Below are 24,187 nucleotides of genomic sequence, written 5' to 3'. Positions count from 1 at the left end.
GGCGCACAGAATATTGCAGATCCATTGTCACAAATCTCTATTTACATACCAATGACTGCTATCAATCTTTACAAACCACTAGTATCTTAAAACTTTGGTGCTAGGAGCACACAGTGTCCCAGAGAAAAATTCCCTTCAGCATGAACAAAACATAATATTATGCAATTTTAAACACGGACAGAATGCCTGCTAGCACCAGAAGATGACATTTTTGAGTCATCAGTCTCCTCTCTTGTGAAACCTCTTCATCTCAGAGTAGTGCTTGCACCTATATCCTAAATTATTTGCTCGATGTATTCCAATTTCTGTTTTCCACTACAGTCTTTACCCTTTACACCTACCTCTAGGTCTCTCTGATGTCATAACACTAGTCCTGTCATCCTGTGCTGCCTTCTTATCATAGTTTACCATATGTTCCTTTCTTCATCAATTATGCAGAGCACCACTCCCTTTTTTTATATATATATTATCAGTTCATCTAATTTTCAACATCCTTCTATAGCACCACATCTCACAAACTTCAATTCTTTTCGCTGTCCGCTTTTTAAGTCCTGCTTGTGTCATCCATTGTGTGTTACTTTGTTTCCAAGGTAGCAGAATCGGTCTACTTTGTAGTCCCCAATTTTAACATTAAGTTGATTGCTACTCTCATTTCTGTTTCTCTTTCATAGGTTTACTCTCAATCCATATCCTCTATTCACTAGACTTTACTCCATTCAACAGTTCCTGTAATTCTTCTTCACTTTCACTGAGGATAGCATTGTCATAAGCACATCGTATCATTTATATCCTTTCACCCAGAATTTTAATCCCATTCTTGAACCTTTCTTTAATTTCCATCACTGCTTCTTTGATGAAAAGACTGAACAGCAGGGGTGAAAGACTGAAACCCTGACTTACATCTTTTACAATCTGAGCACTTCATTCTTAGTCTTCCATTCTTATTTTTCCCTCTTCATTCTTGTACATATCATACAGGGTGATAATAATTAAAGTTAAACTTTCAAAACACTGTCGAAATAACACCACTGATCAGAATGCCATCAAATTGCAATGGAGTATTATTGGAGAAGGCGGGAAAATGTACAGCAGAAGAAAAAGAAAAATAGTGTGAAAATTGATCAACAGATGGCGCTGTATGTGTCAGAATATGTAAATGAAAACACCTGTTATGTGCATGACCCATTGAAGTTGGTATAAACACACCAGGTACACGGATTTTCTTCCTTTCACGTCTGTGATGTTCGCCATGACTGTCTCAATGCAGGATCACACTCTGCTTATAAAGCCATGTTACAAGAGTGATGACTGGGCACACGTTGCTCTGCAGAAGTTCCAGACACTGAAGGGTTTGAAAAAAGGCATTGGTCCGATGACTGCTGTGGGCCTGGAGAAAATGATTCAGCAATTCAAAAAGACAGGTTCTTTTGGTGTGCAACATGATAGAGGAAGGAAACGAATTGATTCGATGTCAGTGGAAGCAGTGTCCACAGCAATGCAGGAGGAGATGAGTGGTGGTGTGCAAATGTGTAGTGCACAGAGAATTGCCCAAACATTGGACATACCCATGAGCACGGTGCGTAAAATCCTATGAAACATCCTTCTTTGGTATCCATCCAAAATAATCTGTGTGCACAAGTTGCTTCCTGTTGATCTGCCAGCACAAACAACCTTTGCTTTCTAGCTCTCATGGAAGTGGACAATGATTGGCCGTGGAAGATTTCACAGACAGACAAAGCCCACTTCCATCTGACAAGATATGTCAATACACAGAATTGTCAAACACGGGCAACGGAAAATCCACACGCAAATCAACCAGTACCACCTCATCCTGAAAAGGTCACTGTGTGGTGCGGATTTACGGCATCATTTACCATAGGGCCACAATTTTCCAAAGAGGCAGGTGCTTGTAGTCTTGTTACCTGTACCATCACTGGTAAGTGCTCCGAGTGTCTTTTGCACAACCACGTCATTCCAGCTCTTCAAAAGCGGGGACGCATGGTTGGGCTCATTTTTATGCAAGATGGCAAAAAGATGTTGTGTTCAGTGTTCCGACTGCAAACTTAGCTGCATTGAAGGCATGCATTGTGCAACACACTCTGAATGTGACCCCGGAAACACTTTGATCAGTTGTGGAACATGCTGTTTCTCGATTTCAACTTGTTGTGGAAAATGGTGGACAGCACATTGAACATGTTTTGTGCCAGTCACATGGAAATTAATAATCTGATTTGATTTTGATTGATGCTTTTCATGTGGTTTTGGGCCTCAGGACAATTAAAAAGCAATGTGATTGATGCTTTTTATGCAGTTTTTGGCCTCACGACAATAAAAAAACTGATGTGATTGATGCTTTTTATGTGGTTTTGCTTCAGGACAATTAAAAACCAATTTTTCCCAACCGATGTTATATGACGTTGCTGTGGTGGATGGGCTTGTGTAACTAACAGTATCACACCTGTACACCCAAGCACACTGAGTAGTACAGTTCGTTTAATGTCAAACGTACACCTTAGGCATTGTTGTATGATTCATTTGTCATTTGTAGTGGACCACTATTAAATTATGATGCTTACAGTGCCATCTAATGCTACATTTTGTAACTGTTTATTTTTCTTGTGCCACATGTTTTCTCCCTTCTCCAATAATATTCCGTTGCAATTTGATGTCATTCTGACGAGTGGTGTTATTTCTACGGCGGTTTGGAAGTTTAACTTTAATTATATTCACCCTGTATATTACATATCTTTCCCTGTTATTCACAATTATTTTTCTAAGAATTTCAAACCTCTTGTAACATTTTACATAGTCAAATACTTTTCCCAGGCCAACAAATTCTATGAATGTGTCTTGATTTTTCTTCATCACCACTTCTATTATCAAGCATGAAGTCAGAACTACATCCTCGGTGTCTTTACTTTTCCTAATGCTAAACTGATCAGCATCTAACAGATTCTCAGTTCTCTTTCCCATTCTTGTGTTTATTACTCTTGTCATAGCTTGGATGCATGACATCCTAGGCTGAATGTGCAACAGTTCTGCACCTATCTGCCCTTGCTATCTTTGGTATTTTGTGGGTGATACTTTTTGAAAGTCCAAAGGTATGTCACCAGTCTCTCAGATTCTACACACTTGACTCAAATAGTCATTTGGTTGACATTTTCCCAATGATTTTATAAATTCTGATGGAATGTTACCTATCCCTTCTGCTTTATTTGATCTTAAATCTTCCACAGCTCTTTTAAATCCTGACTCTAATACTGAATCCGCTATGTCTTCCTCATCGACTCCAGTTTCTTCATCTATGAACTCTGAAGACAAGTCTTCTACCCCCCCCCTCCCTACAGAGGCCTACAATTATTGCAATTCCCATTGCACTGTTAATGTTGCTGCCCTTGCTTTTGATTTTACCAAAGGTTATTCTGACTAGTTTATACGCTAAATCAATCTTTTGAACATACATTTAGTTTTCCATTTCTTCACATTTGACCTGCTGCCATTTTGCCTTGGGTTCCCTGCACTTCCTATTTATTTTGTTCCTAAGTAATTTATATTCCTGTACTCCAGTGTTCCCCTCAACATTTCTTATTTCCTTCTTTCAGTTATCAGTCAAAGTATTTCTTCTGTTACCCAAGGTTTTTTTCGCAATTACCTTCATTGCAACCATTAAAAATCATAAATTAAGTGAAACACTTTGTGAAAAATTCCTTGAAGTCTGGCTGAATAACAAGTTAAAAGGGGTCAGTACATAGACAAACCAAACAAGAAGCCAAATTCAGCATGTTTTGCTCTTAGAGGTCTCTCTCACTGTGCTGACCTAACGACATGGGCATTAGCTTAGGCTGCCTATTTCCAGTCTCTGTTGTCTTATGGAATTACCTGTGGCACAGTGCACCTAAAGTAAATAAACTGTTCATTCAGCAGAAGGGAGCAGTACAAATATTGTGTAAAGTAATCACTCATACCCCACAAGCTTTTTTAAGGATCTTGGAACAGTTATGTTCAATTCCCAATACATTTACTTCTCAGTCAAATTTTAACACACAGAATCACAATGTGAGAGACAAAAATTACTTTCATGTTGACTTTTCCTCTTCCTACAGAATTCAGAGTGGAGTTATGTACTCTGGTGCAAAGGTACTCAGCAAATTCCCTTCTAATATAAACAAAGAAATTGGGAACCCCCAACCAGTTCAAACAAAAATAAAGAAAATGTAATTCATTGGCCACTCGTTTTATAAATTGTCCAAACATCTGGACTCAAAGTTCTGTTAGATATATGGCAAGTAACAGAATTTGTTGCAAATCTACATCGCAACCAGGGCATTGGCTGTCTATAACCAGGAATCTGTATTCACAGATCGAAATACTTATTTTCTTTGAAGAATGCGAATGTAATCAAGTCAATGTTAACCCAAAAAATGTGAAATAAAACAGCAGCTCTTAATTCAGCTGAGAAGACAGTAGCTTTTTCAAAGTGGCAGCCTTCTTCCTAGTTTACCTGGTTACATTTATCTGGCATGAGAATGAACTAATGACAGACTCCAACAACTTTACTAAGATCAATACCTCAACAAACTTTCAAAACTGCACAGTTCTTCTGCAGCAGGCATGCCCGGCCCAATAGACAATTTTTCTGCAAAAAGCAAAGTTTAAAGATTCGAGCCCCTATCTGGCACACAGTTTATATCTACCAGAGGGTTTCAAATCAGCACATATTCTAAAGAAGAGTGAAAACTCATACTAGAACAACCCCCTAGGCTGTGACTACACCAATTCTTCTCAGTATCCTTTCTTTCATGAATATTTATTTCACACAGTGTGCTGGAGAACTACTGTGAAGTTTGAAACATAGGAGAGATTTAGTGGCAGTAGTAAAGTTATGAGGACAGGTGGTGAGTCATGCTTGGATAATTCAGTCAGTAGTGCATTTTCCCATGAAAGGCAAAAGTTCCGAGACAAGTCCCAGTTTGATGCACCATTTTAATCTGTCAGGCCCCCTGTTGTTTAATGGTACAAACATACAGGGTGTTTCAAAAATGACCGGTATATTTGAAACGGCAATAAAAACTAAACAAGCAGCGATAGAAATACACCGTTTGTTGCAATATGCTTGGGACAACAGTACATTTTCAGGCAGACAAACTTTCGAAATTACAGTAGTTACAGTTTTCAACAACAGATGGCGCTGCGATCTGGGAAACTCTATAGTACGATATTTTCCACATATCCACCATGCGTAGCAATAATATGGCGTAGTCTCTGAATGAAATTACCCGAAACCTTTGACAACGTGTCTGGCGGAATGGCTTCACATGCAGATGAGATGTACTGCTTCAGCTGTTCAATTGTTTCTGGATTCTGGCGGTACACCTGGTCTTTCAAATGTCCCCACAGAAAGAAGTCACAGGGGTTCATGTCTGGCGAATAGGGAGGCCAATCCACGCCGCCTCCTGTATGTTTCGGATAGCCCAAAGCAATCACACGATCATCGAAATATTCATTCAGGAAAGTAAAGACATTGGCCGTGCGATGTGGCCAGGCACCATCTTGCATAAACCACGAGGTGTTCGCAGTGTCGTCTAAGGCAGTTTGTACCGCCACAAATTCACGAAGAATGTCCAGATAGCGTGATGCAGTAATAGTTTCGGATCTGAAAAATGGGCCAATGATTCCTTTGGAAGAAATGGCGGCCCAGACCAGTAATTTTTGAGGATGCAGGGACGATGGGACTGCAACATGGGGCTTTTCGGTTACCCATATGCGCCAGTTCTGTTTATTGACGAAGCCGTCCAGGTAAAAATAAGCTTCGTCAGTAGTGGTGGTGGTGGTGGTGGTGGTGGTGGTGGTTAGTGTTTAACGTCCCGTCGACAACGAGGTCATTAGTGCCCTTTCAAAGGAACCATCCCGGCATTTGCCTGAAACGATTTAGGGAAATCACGGAAAACCTAAATCAGGATGGCCGGAGACGGGATTGAACCGTCGTCCTCCCGAATGCGAGTCCAGTGTGCTAACCACTGCGCCACCTCGCTCGGTCGCTTCGTCAGTAAACCAAATGCTGCCCACATGCATATCGCTGTCATCAATCCTGTGCACTATATCGTTAGCGAATGTCTCTCGTGCAGCAATGGTAGCGGCGCTGAGGGGTTGCCGCGTTTGAATTTTGTATGGATAGAGGTGTAAACTCTGGCGCATGAGACGATACGTGGACATTGGCGTCATTTGGACCGCAGCTGCAACACGGCGAACAGAAACCCGAGGCCGCTGTTGGATCACCTGCTGCACTAGCTGCGCGTTGCCCTCTGTGGTTGCCGTATGCGGTCGCCCTACCTTTCCAGCACGTTCATCCGTCACGTTCCCAGTCCGTTGAAATTTTTCAAACAGATCCTTTATTGTATCGCTTTTCGGTCCTTTGGTTACATTAAACCTCCGTTGAAAACTTCGTCTTGTTGCAACAACACTGTGTTCTAGGCGGTGGAATTCCAACACCAGAAAAATCCTCTGTTCTCAGGAATAAACCATGTTGTCTACAGCACACTTGCACGTTGTGAACAGCACACGCTTACAGCAGAAAGACGACTTACAGAATGGCGCACCCACAGACTGCGTTGTCTTCTATATCTTTCACATCACTTGCAGCGCCATCTCTTGTTGAAAATTGTAACTACCGTAATTTCGAAAGTTTGTCCACCTGAAAATGTACTGTTGTCCCAAGCATATTGCAACAAACGGTGTATTTCTATCGCTGCTCGTTTAGTTTTTATTGCCGTTTCAAATATACCGGTCATTTTTGAAACACTCTGTACTTGCGCCAGTGTGAATGTCCCTCAAGCCAAAATCCAGACTTCTGCAACACCCCTCTGAAGAGTGAAAATTCACTCTGGAAGTGTGTACATATTTACACGACTGTATACATAACATGTTTTTCAATGTATTAAGTATAAAAATCTTATGCCATAGTATAATGATCCTTAGATGAATAAATTATTATATTATGTAATACTATACTACAATTTCTCCACAGAAATGTACTTCATCTTAAACCCTTAGCGCAGAATTACTGGTTTTTTCACATTTTTAAAGAATTTAATGCTTCTGCATAATCTCTCATAAGTCTAAATATTCTACTACATTCATTGTTTTCCATCTGCAAGAACTTTAATTTGAAAACTATTTTATATTCTGAGTAACCACAGCAGATATTTCAACGTTATGAATATATTTAAGACATTCCTTCACTAATTTTAATATCCGCAAAATGTGGTGACTCTGTACTTTGCTTTTTACCACCTAGGTTCACCTGATGATGCGGCTTAAAGCTGTGAAACTGGTCGTTTTTCAATAAACGACAATTTTACCAGCTGTAAGCGGAGTTCTTCCTAAAACTTTAATTTGTTTCTCCATCTACAGGATGGTCCATTGATCGTGACCGGGCCAAATATCTCACGAAATAAGCGTCAAACAAAAAAACTACAAAGAACTAAACTTGTCTAGCTTGAAGGGGGAAACCAGATGTCGCTATGGTTGGCCCGCTAGATGGCGCTGCCATAGGTCAAATGGATATCAACTGTATCTTTTTAAATAGGAACCCCCATTTTTTTATTATATATTCATGTAGTACGTAAAGAAATATGAATGTTTTAGTTGGACCACTTTTTTCGCTTTGTGATAGATGGTGCTGTAATAGTCATAAACATATGGCTCACAATTTTATATGAACAGTTGGTAACAGGTAGGTTTTTTAAATTAAAATACAGAATGTAGGTACGTTTGAACATTTTATTTCGGTTGTTCCAATGTGGTACATGTACCTTTGTGAACTTATCATTTCTGAGAACGCATGCTGTTACAGTGTGATTACCTTTAAATACCACATTAATGCAATAAATGCTCAAAATGATGTCCATCAACCTCAACGTGTTTGGCAATATGTGTAACGACATTCCTCTCAACAGCGAGTAGTTTGCCTTCCGTAATGTTCGCACATGCATTGACAATGCGCTGACACATGTTGTCAGGTGTTGTCGGTAGATCATGATAGCAAATATCCTTCAACTTCCCCCACAGACAGAAATCTGGGGATGTCAGATCTGGTGAACGTGCGGACCACGGTATGGTGTTTCGACGACCAATCCACCTGTCACGAAATATGCTATTCAATACCGCTTCAACCGCACGCGAGCTATGTGCCGGACATCCATCATGTTGGAAGTACATTGCCATTCTGTCATACAGTGAAACATCTTGTAGTAACATCAGTAGAACATTACGTAGGAGATCAGCATACATTGCACCATTTAGATTGCCATCAACGAAATGGGGGCCTATTATCCTTCCTCCCATAATGCCGCACCATACATTAACCCGTCAAGGTCGCTGATGTTCGACTTGTCGCAGCCATCATGGTTTTTCCGTTGCCTACTAGTGCATATTATGCCGGTTTACGTTACCACTGTTGGTGAATGACGCTTCATCGCTAAATAGAATGCGTGCAAAAAATCTGTCATCGTCCCGTAATTTTTCTTGTGCCCAGTGGCAGAACTGTACACGATGTTCAAAGACATCGCCATGCAATTCCTGGTGCGTACAAATATGATACGGGTGCAATCGATGTTGACGTAGCATTCTCAACACCGACGTTTCTGACATTCCGGATTCTCATGCAATTTGTCAGCTACTGATATGCGGATTAGCCGCGACAGCAGCTAAAACACCAACTTGGGCATCATCATTTGTTGCAGGTTGTGGTTGACATTTCATATGTGGCTGAACACTTCCTGTTTCCTTAAATAACGTAACTATCTGGCGAACGGTCCAGACACTTGGATGATGTTGTCCAGGGTACCGAGCAGCATACATAGTACACGCCCATCGGGCATTTTGATCACAATAGCCATACATGAACACGATATTGACCTTTTCCGCAATTGGTAAACAGTCCATTTTAACATGGGTAATGTATCACGAAGCAAATACCGTCCGCACTGGCGCAATGTTGCGTGATACCACACACTTATACATTTGTGACTATTACAGCGCCATCTATCACAAAGCGAAAAAAGTGGTCCAACTAAAACATTCCTATTTTAAAAAACGCAGTTGATATCCGTTTGACCTATGGCAGCGCCATCTAGCGGAACAACAATAGCGCCATCTGGTTTCCCCCTTCAAGCTATATGAGTTTCGTTCTTTGTAGTTTTTTCGTTTGATGCTTATTTTGTGAGATATTTGGCCCAGTCACTATCAATGGACCACCCTGTATTCTCTGCAAGTTCCTCAAAGTAGTTAATTGGGAGGATCAGTAATATGCTTGTGCCTTTGCAAATAAATGACATTCCAGGAGGTGACAAAATGATTATCCCATTACTACGAGTGTACAACATGCCACTAAAAAACCTATTACAGAAATAGAACTTCAGTGACAAATCAACTACCTTGCTATTCCTTTAATGCAGACACTGTGGTCTTTTGCCTATGTATAGTAAACAATTAAAATTCAATGATTACAACCTATCACACAGAAGATGTAAAAAATGTGAACTGAGACACTCCAAATTACCTCTTGACCCTAAGAATGCTATTGCTTGGTCCATACCACCACCTTGTGTTCCGATATATCTCTCCGCATGGGCACATAATGCTGCAATCTCCACTTTTTTCATACTAACCTGAAAGAACACAGAGATTTATAAACAAATCTAGTTATAGGCATCACAGCATTTAACTGCATAATTTTCATTTTATCTACCTTATTTGCATGAGCTGTTGCAAGTGCTGCAGCACTTACTAGTGCACTTGAACTGGATAAACCAGAACCCCAGGGAATATTACCAGTAACTGCTACATTCATTCCAACTGAAGTCTTGTCTGGCAGAATATCCATAATTCCTTTCACACCACACAGGAAGTAATTGTACCATTCTGGAGGTTTGCCCTTTTCTACTTCAATTCTAGAGGGAAAAAATGGACTTTGAACAGCATAAATATAAATTTCATGACAAAGGCAAGAAAATAACACATAAAAACATTAATTTCTAAAATTTTAATCCTGAAAACAGCGTAATGCAATTGTTCAAAACAGCAAACAAATAAGTTATGTTTATTACTGTTCAGCAGTATTTCTGAAGTGAAAATAATGCTGTATTTTTAAAAGTCAGATAATTTGCTTTTTCAGATTAATCATTAATAAAATCAAACAATGAGAAATCCAGGTTGGAAGAAAATCATTTTTCATGTGAAGAGACCAAAATAAGTCTTATAAATATTTATGCATGTCCACAATAAGCCATTTCAATAACCATTCATCATGTTGCTATGAAATTATGTTAATAGTCTTTTCATGCCTTCCTGTAATAAATTATAGATATACAAATACATTACAAATATATTGCAACAAACATGTTCTTACAATTACTCATTCTCAGATTATCCATTATGTAACATTAGTTCTACTGCTTGAATGCTTACTTGATATTGTCAATAGAGCAGGTTAAATCTTCACATTTGGAGTCAGTATTACACAGCTGCAGCATCTTGCTTTCTGATGGACTAACAGCCATTAAAATATCCCTCTGAATTGCCATGGGACACACAGAGTAGCCGCAGTAATCTATGTGTTCTCCAATGATATTGACTCTGAAGCAAAATGTAAATTTAATTAAGTGATTTTTTTTCTTTTTTAAACTGAATTCTTTTACACACACGCGCACGCACGCTCGCACGCACACACACACACACACACACACACACACACACACACACACACACACAAAGAAGGTTGCAACACAATAAAAGGATGACTTTTTAAAACTCCGTAACTGTCACCCATTGCAACGGAGAAGACTAAAATTTAGCTGAAAAGTGCCTGCAACCTCCCACTGTAATAGTGCAAAAGCGAGGTGCCCTGCATCGTTACCCTCGGGCTTGATGACACTTCAAACAACGAAATGTCAACAGATGCAGAAAAGTTCATGCAAGGTGTAAGGTGGGTCAATGATGTCACACTGCCACCAAATTTCACCACAACTCTGACCTACGCCACTGTGGGGATGTCACATGATGAGAAGATTGTCACACCCTCTCTTACCCACATTTATCCCTTTTTTGATGCCTCTGTGGTGGCGGCCAGAAGCACAATGTCAAGCATTGTAATCATGTAGTTTTCTTATGAGTGGCTGAGGAAAACATTTCCGATATACTGCTGCTCAATATTGAAACGAAATGGTGTCACATGGCAGTATGAAAGGTGTCAATGAAACCAAAGGTGTCAATGAAACCACATATTCCCTTGGGATGTTGATTCCCACACATTTTGATGATGATGGTGATGATGATGATGTTGTTGTCTGGTTTGTGGGGCACTCAACTGCGCGGTCATCAGCACCCGTACAAAGTCCCAATCTTTATACAGTCCAATTTAGCCATTTTCCAAAGGATGATGATGAAATGATGAGGACAACACAAACACCCAGTCCGCGGGCAGAGAAAATTCCAAAGCTGGACGGGAATCGAACCCAAGACCCCGTAATCCAGAGATAGAAATGCTAGCCGCTAGACCACGAGCTACGGACTCACAGATTTCAAAGTCAAAAATGACAGTTCATAGTCCAATCAGCAATAGGGCGGCATTCTTGACCAAGTTCAACATTGCTTACATTTGATGTATTTGAAGTCTGGTGTACTTCCTCTCAAATTTAGTTCTGGAGACATGATACATTTTTGTCGAAAGAAACACTTTTAGAGTCTTGCGTCTCTTGGATAAATTTCTACAGATTCCCACAATACTGTGTGGTCCATTGCAAGACATGTCCTTTGCTGCTCCAATCACAAGTGGAGTGAGGAGAAAATAATTTCCTGTATGCCTTAGTACAAGCTGTAACACTCTTAATTTCTCCTTTCAGTCCTTACCCTAAAAGAACATTAAAAGCAGTAGAATTGTTCTACAGTCAGTCAACAACACTTCCTCAAAAGCTTCCTGTAGTATGTCTCTATTGTATGACTTCCAATTCCATTGCTGTCCTCATTTTCATTTGTATTCTCTTAGTTTATTTTCCATCCTAGCCTTTAAATCTGTATCACAAGTCACAATCTGTTCATTTGTTTATCTTATGGTATTCATTACTGTCCTTTAATTTTCAATCCTACACAATGCTTAAATTGTCGAGGATTTTTGTGAAAACTGAATAAAATTACTGGCAGTTCCAAACTTTGGTCTAAACTGCCTGATTTTTAGAGCATAATCTCTAACAAGTTCAATAGTTTTCAGGTAAGACAGCAAGTGGTATTTTGCAAAATAATCTCTACCTGAAACATGCAGAATAGTTCTCTTGCTAGAACAGATACTTGAGAGATTAAGTTTTTCTGAATAAAAATATTATAGATTTGCTTACTAGTATGCATCCAAAAAAACTTAAGTAACACAACTTCAATCCCGACTTGTGAAATATCTTGAAGCCATACTATATAACATGTTTTCTAAGTTTCGAGGCAGTTTTATAATGTCATGTTCATGCACATAAGTATCATAAACAGCCACAACCATCAAGCCTAGAATATTCAAAGTGTTACATGATACCCATTGGCCACAGTGAAAACATTCTGGGATTTTTGAATTTCTTGATATGGCATAAGTCATCAGAAAATGCTCTTTCCAGAGCTATATCCAAAACTTTTGTCAGGATATCACTATTTTAACTATTTATCAACATACTGTTCTTGCCAGCTTGAAAAAGGGAATGACTGCTTCTTTCCTCTGGAAATATGGAAAATATTCTCAGAACTAAATATAAGAAGCATTCAAATGATGGGGTACAAAATGTTGTAACAAACAAACTGGTTGAAATTTGCATTTTGGGATAACATAGTGAGACATCTAGGGATGTGAATGTAGTGTCAACCATCTCCCTCCAAAAAATTCAAAGTGACACTATCAGCAGGCAGGTAATATTCACTGTCTTTTTTGAGGCCCAAGGCCCACTACTCACCAAATTCCTTGAGCACAGACAAACCATTGACAGTGACTTGTACTGTGAGTCACTCCGGAGCCTACACAAGTCCACCAAGTGCAAACAGTTAGAGCTACACACAGAGTGAGTGATTCTACTTCATGATAATGTATGTCCACATATCTCCAAGGTCACACAAAGTTTAATGGCCAAGGTCATCAAGTGGGGGTAGCTTCAACATCCCCTCACATCCCCTCTAAACCCCAGACATGTGACCCTGCAACTTCCAAGAGTTTGGTCTCTTAAAAAAACATCAAAGAGAAGTGTTACGACTCTGACGGCAAACTAAAGGACGCAGTGGAGAACTGGGCTACTGTCACAGAAACAAGAATTCTGGGAACAGGGGATCGTTTGGCTTGTGAAACAGTGGGATAGTTGTGCACAGGCCTCTGATAATTACTTCTGAATAAAGACTTAAATTATACCTACAATGTGGTTCCATACTTTTACCTTTGAACATCCCCTCATACAACGAGGTGACAATTAAGTCATGGGATTCCTCCAATATCGTGTTGGACCTCCTTTTGCCTAATGTAGTGCAGCAACTCGATGTGGCATGGGCTCAAGTCAATGAATGTCCCCTGCAGAAATACTGAGCCATGCTGCCTCTACAGCCATCCATCATTGTGAAAGTGTTGCCGGTGCAGCATTTTGTGCACAAACTGACCTCTTGATTATGTCCCATATATGTTCAATGGGATCATGTTGGACAAACTAGGTAGCCAAATCATTCACTTAAATTGTCCAGAATGTTTGTCAAACCAACAGCTAACTGCTGTTGGCTGGTGACAGGGCACACTGCCATCCATAAAACTTCCATCAGTGTTTGGGAAGATGAAGTTCTTGAATGGCTGCAAATGGTCTCCATTTGGCTGAACATAACCATTTCCAGCTAATGATAAGTTCATTTGGATCAGAGGATCCAGGCCATTCCACATAAACATAGTACACACCATTACGGAGCCACCACCAGCTTGCACAGTGTCTTGTTGACAACCTGGGTCCATGGCTTCGTGGAGTCTGTGCCACACTCGAACCCAGTCCACAGCTTCGTGGGGTCTACGAAACACTCGAACTCTACCATCAGCTCTTAATAACTGAAATCAGGACTCATCTGGCCAAGATATGGTTTTTCAGTCATCTAGGGTGCAACCAATATGATCACGAGCCCAGGAGAAGTGCTGCAGGTGATGTTGTGCTGTTAGCAAAGGCACTCATGTGCTGCCATAGCCCATTAACACCAGATTACGCTGTGTTGTTCTAATGGATGTGTTTGTCATACGTCCCACTTTGATTTCTGCAGTTATTTCACTCAGTGCTGCTTGTCTGTTAGCACTGACAACTATACACAAACACTGATGCTTTGGTCATTAAGTGAAGGCTGTCAGCAACTACGATGTGCATGGTGAGAGGTAATGCCTGAAATCTGGTATTCTCAGCACCATTTTGACACTGTAGACCTTGGAATATTGAATTCCCTAATGTTTTCCAAAATGCAATCAATGTCCATGCGTCTAGCTCAAACTACCATTCCACATTCAAAGTCTCTTAATTCCTGCTGTGCAGTCATAATCATGTCAAAGACCTTTTCACATGAATCACCTGAGTACAAGTGACAGCTCCGCCAATGTGTTGCCCTTCCACACCTCTTGTACATGATACTACAGCATCTGTGTATATGTATATCACTATCTCATGAGTTTTATCACCTCAGTGTATACCTAAAAACATCTGGAAAGTAATTTCAGAATTAGGAGTAAAATATTGTTGGTATACGATACTAAAAAGTAATGACTGTAGAACAACGAATACATGATGATAATGCATAATCAGTCTTCCACGTTCAGAAAGTGTAGCTGTGACCTTCCTGACTGATTGAGACAAGAGATAGTCTCCAATTACCTTCATTCTTTCATGCATTGGGTCATTTCTAACAATATCTGTAGTATCAAAGAAGTGTTCAGCCACAATCTCAGTACAGTAACCAACATCAGGATCACATCAATGCTGCAGTATAGCATGAGAGTGGCAATCAGCCATAGAGTCAGAGTCTGCAACTTTTACCTAGAGGTAGGGACACAGGATACCACATGAACATTTCCTTGCTGAAATACATTAAGCATGGGAACATGGTTGAAACTGATGTAAAAACTACTTTTGTCAGTATATAATTTATTTCCAAAGTGGAAATAGCCCCCAACTGAGACACTCGCAAACATCCTGGACACTTTACCTATTATCAGTATACAGTGTCTCCCAGGGGACTGGTCAATATTCAGGGATATGACAGGAACGATCATTTGAAGCAACAATTATAGTAAACTTGGAGTCTAAAATGCATACCATAAGAGCATGGACACTACATGATCTTCGATAATGTGAAACAAATCTCTTGTTCTGCAAGCTCTTTGATTTTCATATTTTGAGAGATTGTAATGTGGGCCAAAATATACAGTAGACATGGGCTCTAAAGTGCATATCTTAAGAGTTGTAAACACTTTTTCATCTTCACTACTATCACACACATGGCTTCTTATGAACAAGTGCTCATAGGTCTTGTGGTACGCATTCCAGAGCCCACGTTTACTAAACTTTCTTGCTTCAAATAACTGTTCCTCTCATATACCTGAATAGTCATCATTCCTCCTGGGATGCCTTGTATCTGTTATAGTACATCAATAAATTATTAATAGCCATTTTTAGGTATACAATTGAGTATGCACTATAGCTACAGAAAACTGCATGCTGAAGTAAATTAGACTCTTTAGATCTCAATTTAGTCAGTTCTCTGTAGCACGGTGATAGGTTTTTCATGTAACAATGTTTTAACTGTTTAAACTCAGGCAGCAATAAGGTCTCAATGAAGGCACTTCATTACAACAGCGTCACTTGAAGGAATGTTGTGATTTGAGAGGTGGAGGGGGGTTCAGGATGTTGTGCTTTGGGGAGGAATGTTGTGCTTTGGGGGGGAATGTTGTGCCTGTGACAAGTTTTGGGTGCATCTTATCAGTAATGTTACAGGAAGAATGAATAGGGAGAGTCCCAGTGTATAAGCTCTCAGTTATTTTCAAACAAAATCAGATATTCAATGAAGCTCAGGCATACCATTCATGAATGATTCTTGTCTCAAATTCACAGTGAACCAGGATAGGCAGAGAAAAGTTATGCAACAGTACTAAATCTCACTAACAATGACAAGATTGTGGAACACCAACCTAAACATCAGCAATTATCTCTGCCATGGCAGCTTACGTGCAATAAGAGCCATGATGAGTGTGTTAACAGTTTCAAACATCAAATTTCACAAGACAATATCTTCTGTGTGAATGAAGACAGAAATTTGGGTTGAGTTTTAACTTATGCATAGGGCTATGCAGGTTTTGTTTTGAAAAGAACCAATCAGTTTTTAAGGGCATATCATTTCAATGCATGCAGATACGACCCTGGAGTAATTTTTACAATTGCACCTAGAATCAAATTTTTCACTTACCTTTCACAAATGCTCACTGTGCCCTCCACCAAACACATCACAAACATTCAGATGATAATCAAACTTGTGTTATGATTTTATGAGTGTATTTAGACAATTTTATGAGTGTATTTAGACATACTGCAATCACTACTACTGCTATTCTGTGCCAAATTTCACCCAATGTTATTGGCAGGGGATGTACATGGAATCTTTAACAAACCCCCACAAAAATTTTCAAAAAACTGTGAGATCAGGTGCCGTAGGAGGCCAACCGTGCAATCTGAGGCCCAAATTCCCTTTATGGTCGATTCACCTTTGAGGCAGCTCGCTGCACCAGTAGGATAGTGTTCCACCATGTTGAAATATGAAACTTTTGGCATGTTCTCCTAACAGTGGAAAACTCCACATCACCATGACATGCAGGAATGTGACTTCTGTATGTGTCTTTTCCACAAGAAAAGAATGGTCCACATTTGTTATCTTGGAAGACAAAAAACACATGAAGCTTTTGAGAGTCAGTCTTGCACTCAACCACAGCAGGGGGCTGCTGTGTTACCCATATTCTTACATTGTGGTAGTCCACTTTTCCACTTCAATGGAATGTAGCCTGATCACTGAACATTGAATGTGGAAGGAAATTGTTATCTTCTATCCCCTTGTTAAGAACAAATTCACAAAACCATATACACTATGCTGTTTATCATCATGAAGGGCTTGTAGCAGTCAAATCCTGTACAGTCTGAAACACGAATGTCACTACTAAATATGGTGAACAGACACAAAGGAATGACTAGCCTTGATTGGCTCGACAGGTAGACTTTTGTGGTTTATGTGTACACTGATGAATGGCTCAGTGTCTTGATGAAGCACATGGGGCCACCTGTCAATTTTCCCTTGCCTAAAAAAGTGTCTTGAAACTGCTGGTGTCACCAACTACTGCACTGAGCTGTGCTGTACTCCCAATGGAGATCACACTGCATTGTTGCAACTGGATTGTACCCATTAACAGCAAACTCAAAATGACTTTTGCTGCTACATTAACATCATCTCACTCTGACATACACTGACTAATGAATGAGTGAGCTAGCTGAAACAGGGGAACTTTTACTGACAAGCACATGAACTGGCAACTTACAACTGCCGCGAAGGTGCACTTTCAGTTTCAATGCCCAAGTTAAAATTTACTTCAAGTTTCTATCTTCATCCAGGTACAGGATAAAATAACCTTGTGAAATTTGATTAATATTTTTTAAAAACAGTTCTGTATTATAGTACCTATGAAACTTGGCTGAGAGAACGCCATGGACTGGAACACACCAAAGTGGAATGAGCATTGTTCGCTAACGAGTCATTAACTATATTGTTGGGTTTGGTAAGCAACATATTTGCATATGGAATCATTGCAACTTGAACAGTTCTTCTGTTGATCCATGTCTGTGTAAAAACAATCTGGGCTTGTGGATCTGCCTTGTTTGCATCAAAAGGAAGGAAGATTAGAGTTTAACAGTCAGTTGACAGTGCGGTCATTAGAGACAGAGCACAAGTTTAGATTGCAAAAGGATGGGGAAGGAAACTGGCCATGCCCTTTTCTAACTATCCCAGCATATACCTGGAGCAATTTAAGGAAATCATGGAAAACGTAAATCTGGATGGCTGGACAGGGATTTGAATTGTTGTCCTCCAGAATGCAAATCCACGTTTGCATCAAGACAGACCCACAATGCCATATAGTTTACATATGGAGGGAACAACAACATAGTTTTGCAAGAAACATCATAACATTGTGGTAGCAGGTTGATTGTGTGGGCAGATTTGATTGTGTGGGCAGATGTCATTACAGATGAATTTAAGTATCTTCTTTAAATGCAACCAGATCAAGATGGCTCAAAAGTCAAGCGACAGAACACCTCTGAGCCTTTATTGTGTGATATGCTGGAGCTTTTTAGTATCATACTGAACAACTTGCTCAAAGATGAGGATTCTTTGTTAATGCCTTGGTCAACCATGCTCTCGGGAGTTAAATTATATTAAACATATCTGCTATTCAGCAGTGGAGGAAGACAGACACTTTGTATATGAGAAAAATGGGTTCTTGCATATCTGCAAGTCATGTGATAACAGACCACTCACATGGTACTGCATAAAATTTTGTCAGACTGGAACCATCATAAAATCTGATTGTAACAATATTATGAAAAGGAAAGCTGCTACTCACCATATAGTGGAGATGCTGACTCGCAGATAGGCACAACAAAAAGACTATCGCAAATCTGATTAAGCATATATTTCCCAAGTAGCATAATACAATAACAGTAAATGATTTAGGGTGGTTCCAATGGTATATGAAATTACTAACTAAACTGGTACAGAAAGAAAATGGGACAGAGAGAATCACAGACAACCGATGTAGGTCACAGTACATTAACAGCAGCAGATATTCTGTTTTAAATAATGGTGAAATTTAAAGCCTGGTCTAAACATAATGCTTTGTCATCAGTCTAGCATGATCATACCAGATTTGTCAAATAAAGCATTTATGTGGACAGAAGTTTGACAGTCTTGCATGAACTGAATGAAGTTGCAGAAGACTGATGGACTGGAGCTTTGTGTACATGCAAGACTGCTGACAAATCTGTGTATGTAGACACACATGAGCCTTATCGCTCAAGCTTAGCTTTGCTGCCAGTCTACTCTCAGTGATGCTAGAGAATCCAACTGTCATTTTAGTGGATATAGTGGCAAAAGAAAATTATAGACTTATGGCACTGGACTCATAAATTTTTCGCAGAGTTCATACAGTGTACCAAAGTTTTCCTTGTCTCTGGCAAGTAAAATCTAAGAATTATAGCAACAAAGGCAAGAAAAACCAGGCATATATCACTTTGGTTAATAAGTACAAGAAAGTGGATCTTGACGCAACAGTAGAGTTGGTCACCAAAATGGGCAACTTCTTTTGAACAGTTTGCCACATTCATCAGGAACTGTCATAAATTTAAGAACATAGACATTCATAAATTTTGCCTAGAACAGCATACGGAAGCATGTGCACCAGAAGTAGAATTTCACAAAAAATCCTTCATAATATTAAGTGTATATCAAGCACCTGCAGGTAACTTTAATCTCTTCGTAAACCACCTTTAAGCTGTACTGGGCCATTTAACTACCAAAAACAAAGAACTAGTGGTTGCTGGTGATTTCAATGGAGATTCCATTAAAGACTCTCCCACTAGGAAGTTATTTGAGTTAGTAACACTATCATTCAACTTAATTCCTACCGTAAAGTTCCCCACTAGGATAGCCAATTGCTCACAAACAGCCATTGATAATATCTTTATAGAAAAATCCGATGAACAAAATTATATTACAAAACCAATAGTCAATGACCACTCAGATCATGACATGCATTTCCTTCTGTTAAATGTTAACACTGAACAGGATATAAAATCTGTTAAATCTGAGCTCAAGAGGGTAATCAATAAGCCAAAAATTGATTATTTTAGGACACTCCTCAGAGAAATTCACTGGACTGATGTTTACAGTGCTCATGGTATGAATGAAAAATATAACACTTTTGCTAATAAAGTGCTTACCTTATCTGAACACTGTTTTCCCCAAAAACTTACCTATGTTAGAACAAAGTCTACAAAGAAGCCATGGATTATTCAAGGAATAGGGGTATCTTGTAAAACAAAAAGAAAACTGTATCTGTCAATCCGAAACAGTTCCGATGTTGATGCTATAGCACATTACAAGAAATACTGCAAAATATTAAAGACTGTAATACGGACATCAAAGCAAATATATTACAAGGAAAAGATAGTCATATCAGATAACAAAATAAAGACAATATGGGATATAGTGAAGGAGGAGACCGGTAGAACCAGACATGAAGAGGGACAAATAGCATTAAGAGTAAATGATACACTGGTGACAGATGTGTATAGTGTTGCAGAACTTTTTAACAAACATTTCATAACTTTTACTAAAAAGATGGAGTTGTCAGGTTCTGTAGATGCTGCTATGGAATACCTCAGACCAGAGATTTCAAGTAACTTCCATAATATGAATTTGACCCTCACTACCCCAGCAGAAATAACGTCTATCATAAAATCTTTAAAATCAAATACATCTAGTGGGTATGATGAAATATCAACAAAGCTAATTAAAGAATGTGATTCTGAGTTAAGTAACATATTAAGCTATCTGTGTAACCAGTTGTTTATCAGTGGAATATTTCCTGAATGGTTAAAATATGCTGACGTTAAGCCACTGTTTAAGAAGGGAGATAAAGAAATAGCATCAAATTTCCATCCAATTTCACTTTTGCCAGCATTCTCAAAAATTTTTAGAAAAAGTAATGTACAATCAGCTTTATAACCATCTTATCTCAAATAACATACTGTCAAAGTCACAGTTCGGATTTCTAAAGGGTTCTGATATGGAGAAGGCTATCTACACTTAAGTGAAAATGTGCTTAATTCATTAGATAAAAAATTGCAGGCAACTGGAATATTTTGTGATATGTCAAAGACATTTGAATGTGTAAATCACAATATCCTTTTAAGTAAATTAGAATATTATAGTGTAACAGGAAATGCTGCAAAATGGTTCAAATCTTATATCTCTGGCAGGAAACAAAGGGTGTTATTAGGAAAGAGACATGTATCAAGCATCATCCAACTGGGAACTAATTACATGTGGGGGGGTCCCACAAGGTTCAATTTTAGGGCCATTACTTTTTCTTGTGTATATCAATGACCTTTCATCAGTAACATTATCAGATGCCAGGTTCGTTTTGTTTGCCGATGATAAAAACATTGCAATAAATAACAAATCAAGTGTAGTCTTAGAAAGATCAGCTAATGAATTATTTTTGGACATTAATCACTGGTTCCTAGCCAATTCCTTGTCACTGAACTTTGAAAAAACACACTACATGCAGTCCAGAACTTGTAAGGGTGTCCCACGAGTATATGCCTAACATCTGATGACAAGCAGATAGAAGAAGTGGACAGTGTTAAATTCTTGGGATTACAGCTTGATAATAAATTCAACTGGGAAAAGCACACCACAGAACTGCTGAAGCATCTTAACAAATCTCTATTTGCAATGCAAATTGTGTCAGACATAGGGGATATGAAAATGAAAATGCTGGCAGCTTACTTTCATTCCATAATGTCATATGGGATTATTTTTTGGGGGTAATTCATCAAGCCAAGCTAAAGTTTTCCGGGCACAAAAACATGCATTAAGAGTTATATGTGGTGTGAACTCAAGAACATCCTGCAGAAGCCTGTTTAGGGAACTAGGGATACTAACTACTGCTTCCCAATATATTTATTCTTTAATGAAATTTGTCATTAAAAATATATCACTTTTTCAAACCAACAGCTCAATTCATGGAATCAATACTAGAAATAAGAATAATCTTCACAAGGATTTAAAGTCACTTAGTCCTGTACAAAAAGGTGTGCATTATCCAAGAACACACATTTTCAATAACTTGCCAGCAGCCATAAAAAGCTTAACAACCAATGAAATTCAGTTTAAGAGAAACCTAAAGGATTTATTAGTGGCCAACTCCTTCTACTCCATTGATGAATTTCTCAGTAGAACCAACTGATTTGTGTGTATGTATATATATAAGTACAATGTAACTCTTGCACCATTTCAGTGCAGTAATGTGTTCATTGTAAATAAGTATTACAGTAGTTGTATTACACATTTATTATCCCATAAACAAATAAAAAAACTTTTTTATTTTAAATTCAGTGCATTAGTATTTGTAAAATGATTCTTTCATATAGTGTTCATAAAAAAAATGATGATCATTCCACTTGGCACCTGTGGAATGGTACATTAGCTTATTTGTTTGAGATGTAAATATTTGTCATATATTGTTGTTTTTCAGACATGTTCCACATCCTGGAGGACCTCCTTACTATAGATCAATTGGAATGAAAGCAAATCTAATCTAATCTAATCCAGAGTGCAAAAATTATAGGGTATATGAGGTCTGGAGCTGGTACAGAAGAAGTTTATACACATTCATTGTGGTACTTTGATTTACTTCCCTCCTTGAATGTCAAATATCATTGTCAGACATAGAAGAGTCTGAAAATGAGTTAAGTAATAAAAATCACTTGTAATTTTCATGGGCAAAAATTATTATTTATTATGTACCTCATACAAAATTATTCAATTCTAGGTCCTTGTGCCTGTCAATTACTAAAAACCAGAATGACCCAGTGGAAGCTTATAGCTGCCCATATGACATTATCTTCTTTTTCAATTTCTGGAGTTACAAGCATTAACACTTTACTGTACATGTCAGTGTCCATAAGTACATAATTGCTCCAATTAGCTTATTCCCAAGAGTTAGCAGCTTTCACTCAGTTAATACTAGGCAGAAATCAAATCTGCATGTGGAATGCACTTCCTTGACTCTTGTGCAGAAAGGAGTGCAGTATTCTGCTGCATCCATTTTCAATAAGCTACCACAAGAACTCAAAAATCTTAGCAGTAGCCCAAACACTTTTAAGTCTAAACTGAAGAGTTTCCTCATGGCTCACTCCTTCTATTCTGTCGAGGAGCTCCTGGAAGAGATAAAAAATTAAGCAAATTCCAGTGTTACATTCTTGATTTTCTTTATTTAAACTAACGACTTGTTTCATTTTATGTGTTTCTACAATCGTGTTATAATTTCATGTATTGACTCGTTCCATGACCATGGAGACTTCTCCTAAATGTGGTCCCACGGAACAATAAATAAATAAATAAAAATAAATAAATAAAATTTTCTAGTTCCTGCTGTAGTTCTCAGAGGAAGTTCACACAGAGGAATGCCCCTCTCTTCAATAACCAACCTCGGCACCATTGTGAACAACATGTAGGCTTTGTATTCTCAGAGCACATAGTGCAGCTGTCATTGACGGCAGTTCTTCCACAACTATTTCGGAAAAACTGAGCAAAAGTTTGAATAGTGTAGCTGTGCGGTTTGTGTCATTCTTGTCATCAGTCTTGCATGATCATACAAGAATGATGACAAAAGTTACATGTAGGCCAGCCTTGATGGAACCACAAACCTTTGGAAAGAGATACATTAAGGTAATTCTGGTGAGAAGAGATTTAATAGTCCCATGGCAGAAACAACTACAAAAGTGCTGGCACACTAAATAATGAGCCAAATATCTTGCTTTTGGAACTACAATGAATGTCTCTTCACTGACAAGGAAAGGCAAATACAAACTGGTAAAAGATGGATAAAAGAAAAAGTCAATAAACCCCAAATCAAGAGAGATGGAAGACACAGATAAAGTATCTGAAGAGATAATTCACAACTGACTGATTAGATATACATACAGTACAATCATGAATGTAGAGGCCATTGTTCAACTGGAAATTATGAAAATTAAAGTGACTGCAGTCACAGTTAACATTTATTAAATGCTGTCAAAAATCTCTACACAACATTGTCTGATCTGTTTTTACTTCACTATCTGAAACTTCACCTACATTAACAAGAGTGTTAGGTAAATAAATAAGATTCTGGTTTCCTTGCTTCTTGTACATTTAGTTTTGAGCAGTTGAGACAATTAAGTAGGTAGGTATTAAGGATTATCTGTGAGAATATATAGCTGAAAAGCAACATAAATGGAAAAAAGTGTATGCCACATACTAAACATCAAATGTTACAACTGAATACATTATG

General features: G+C 38.6%; 1 protein-coding gene across 1 annotated transcript in view; it reads right to left on the bottom strand.

Annotated features, from left to right (window-relative positions):
• Positions 1 to 24,187, bottom strand: part of LOC124794974 (N-acetylgalactosamine kinase) — an 84,618-nt gene that overhangs the window by 47,025 nt on the left and 13,406 nt on the right. The window contains exons 3-5 of the mRNA XM_047258705.1: positions 10,468 to 10,635; positions 9,749 to 9,950; positions 9,560 to 9,668 (exon numbers count right to left, since the gene is read on the bottom strand). Coding sequence (XP_047114661.1) covers positions 9,560 to 9,668; positions 9,749 to 9,950; positions 10,468 to 10,635 — 479 coding nt within the window. The remainder of the gene's footprint in view (positions 1 to 9,559; positions 9,669 to 9,748; positions 9,951 to 10,467; positions 10,636 to 24,187) is intronic.

This window comes from Schistocerca piceifrons, chromosome 4 (genome assembly GCF_021461385.2).
Source record: "Schistocerca piceifrons isolate TAMUIC-IGC-003096 chromosome 4, iqSchPice1.1, whole genome shotgun sequence".
NCBI lineage: Eukaryota > Metazoa > Arthropoda > Insecta > Orthoptera > Acrididae > Schistocerca > Schistocerca piceifrons.
Note: the sequence above shows the minus strand (reverse complement) of the source record. Positions and strands in the feature narration are given on the sequence as shown.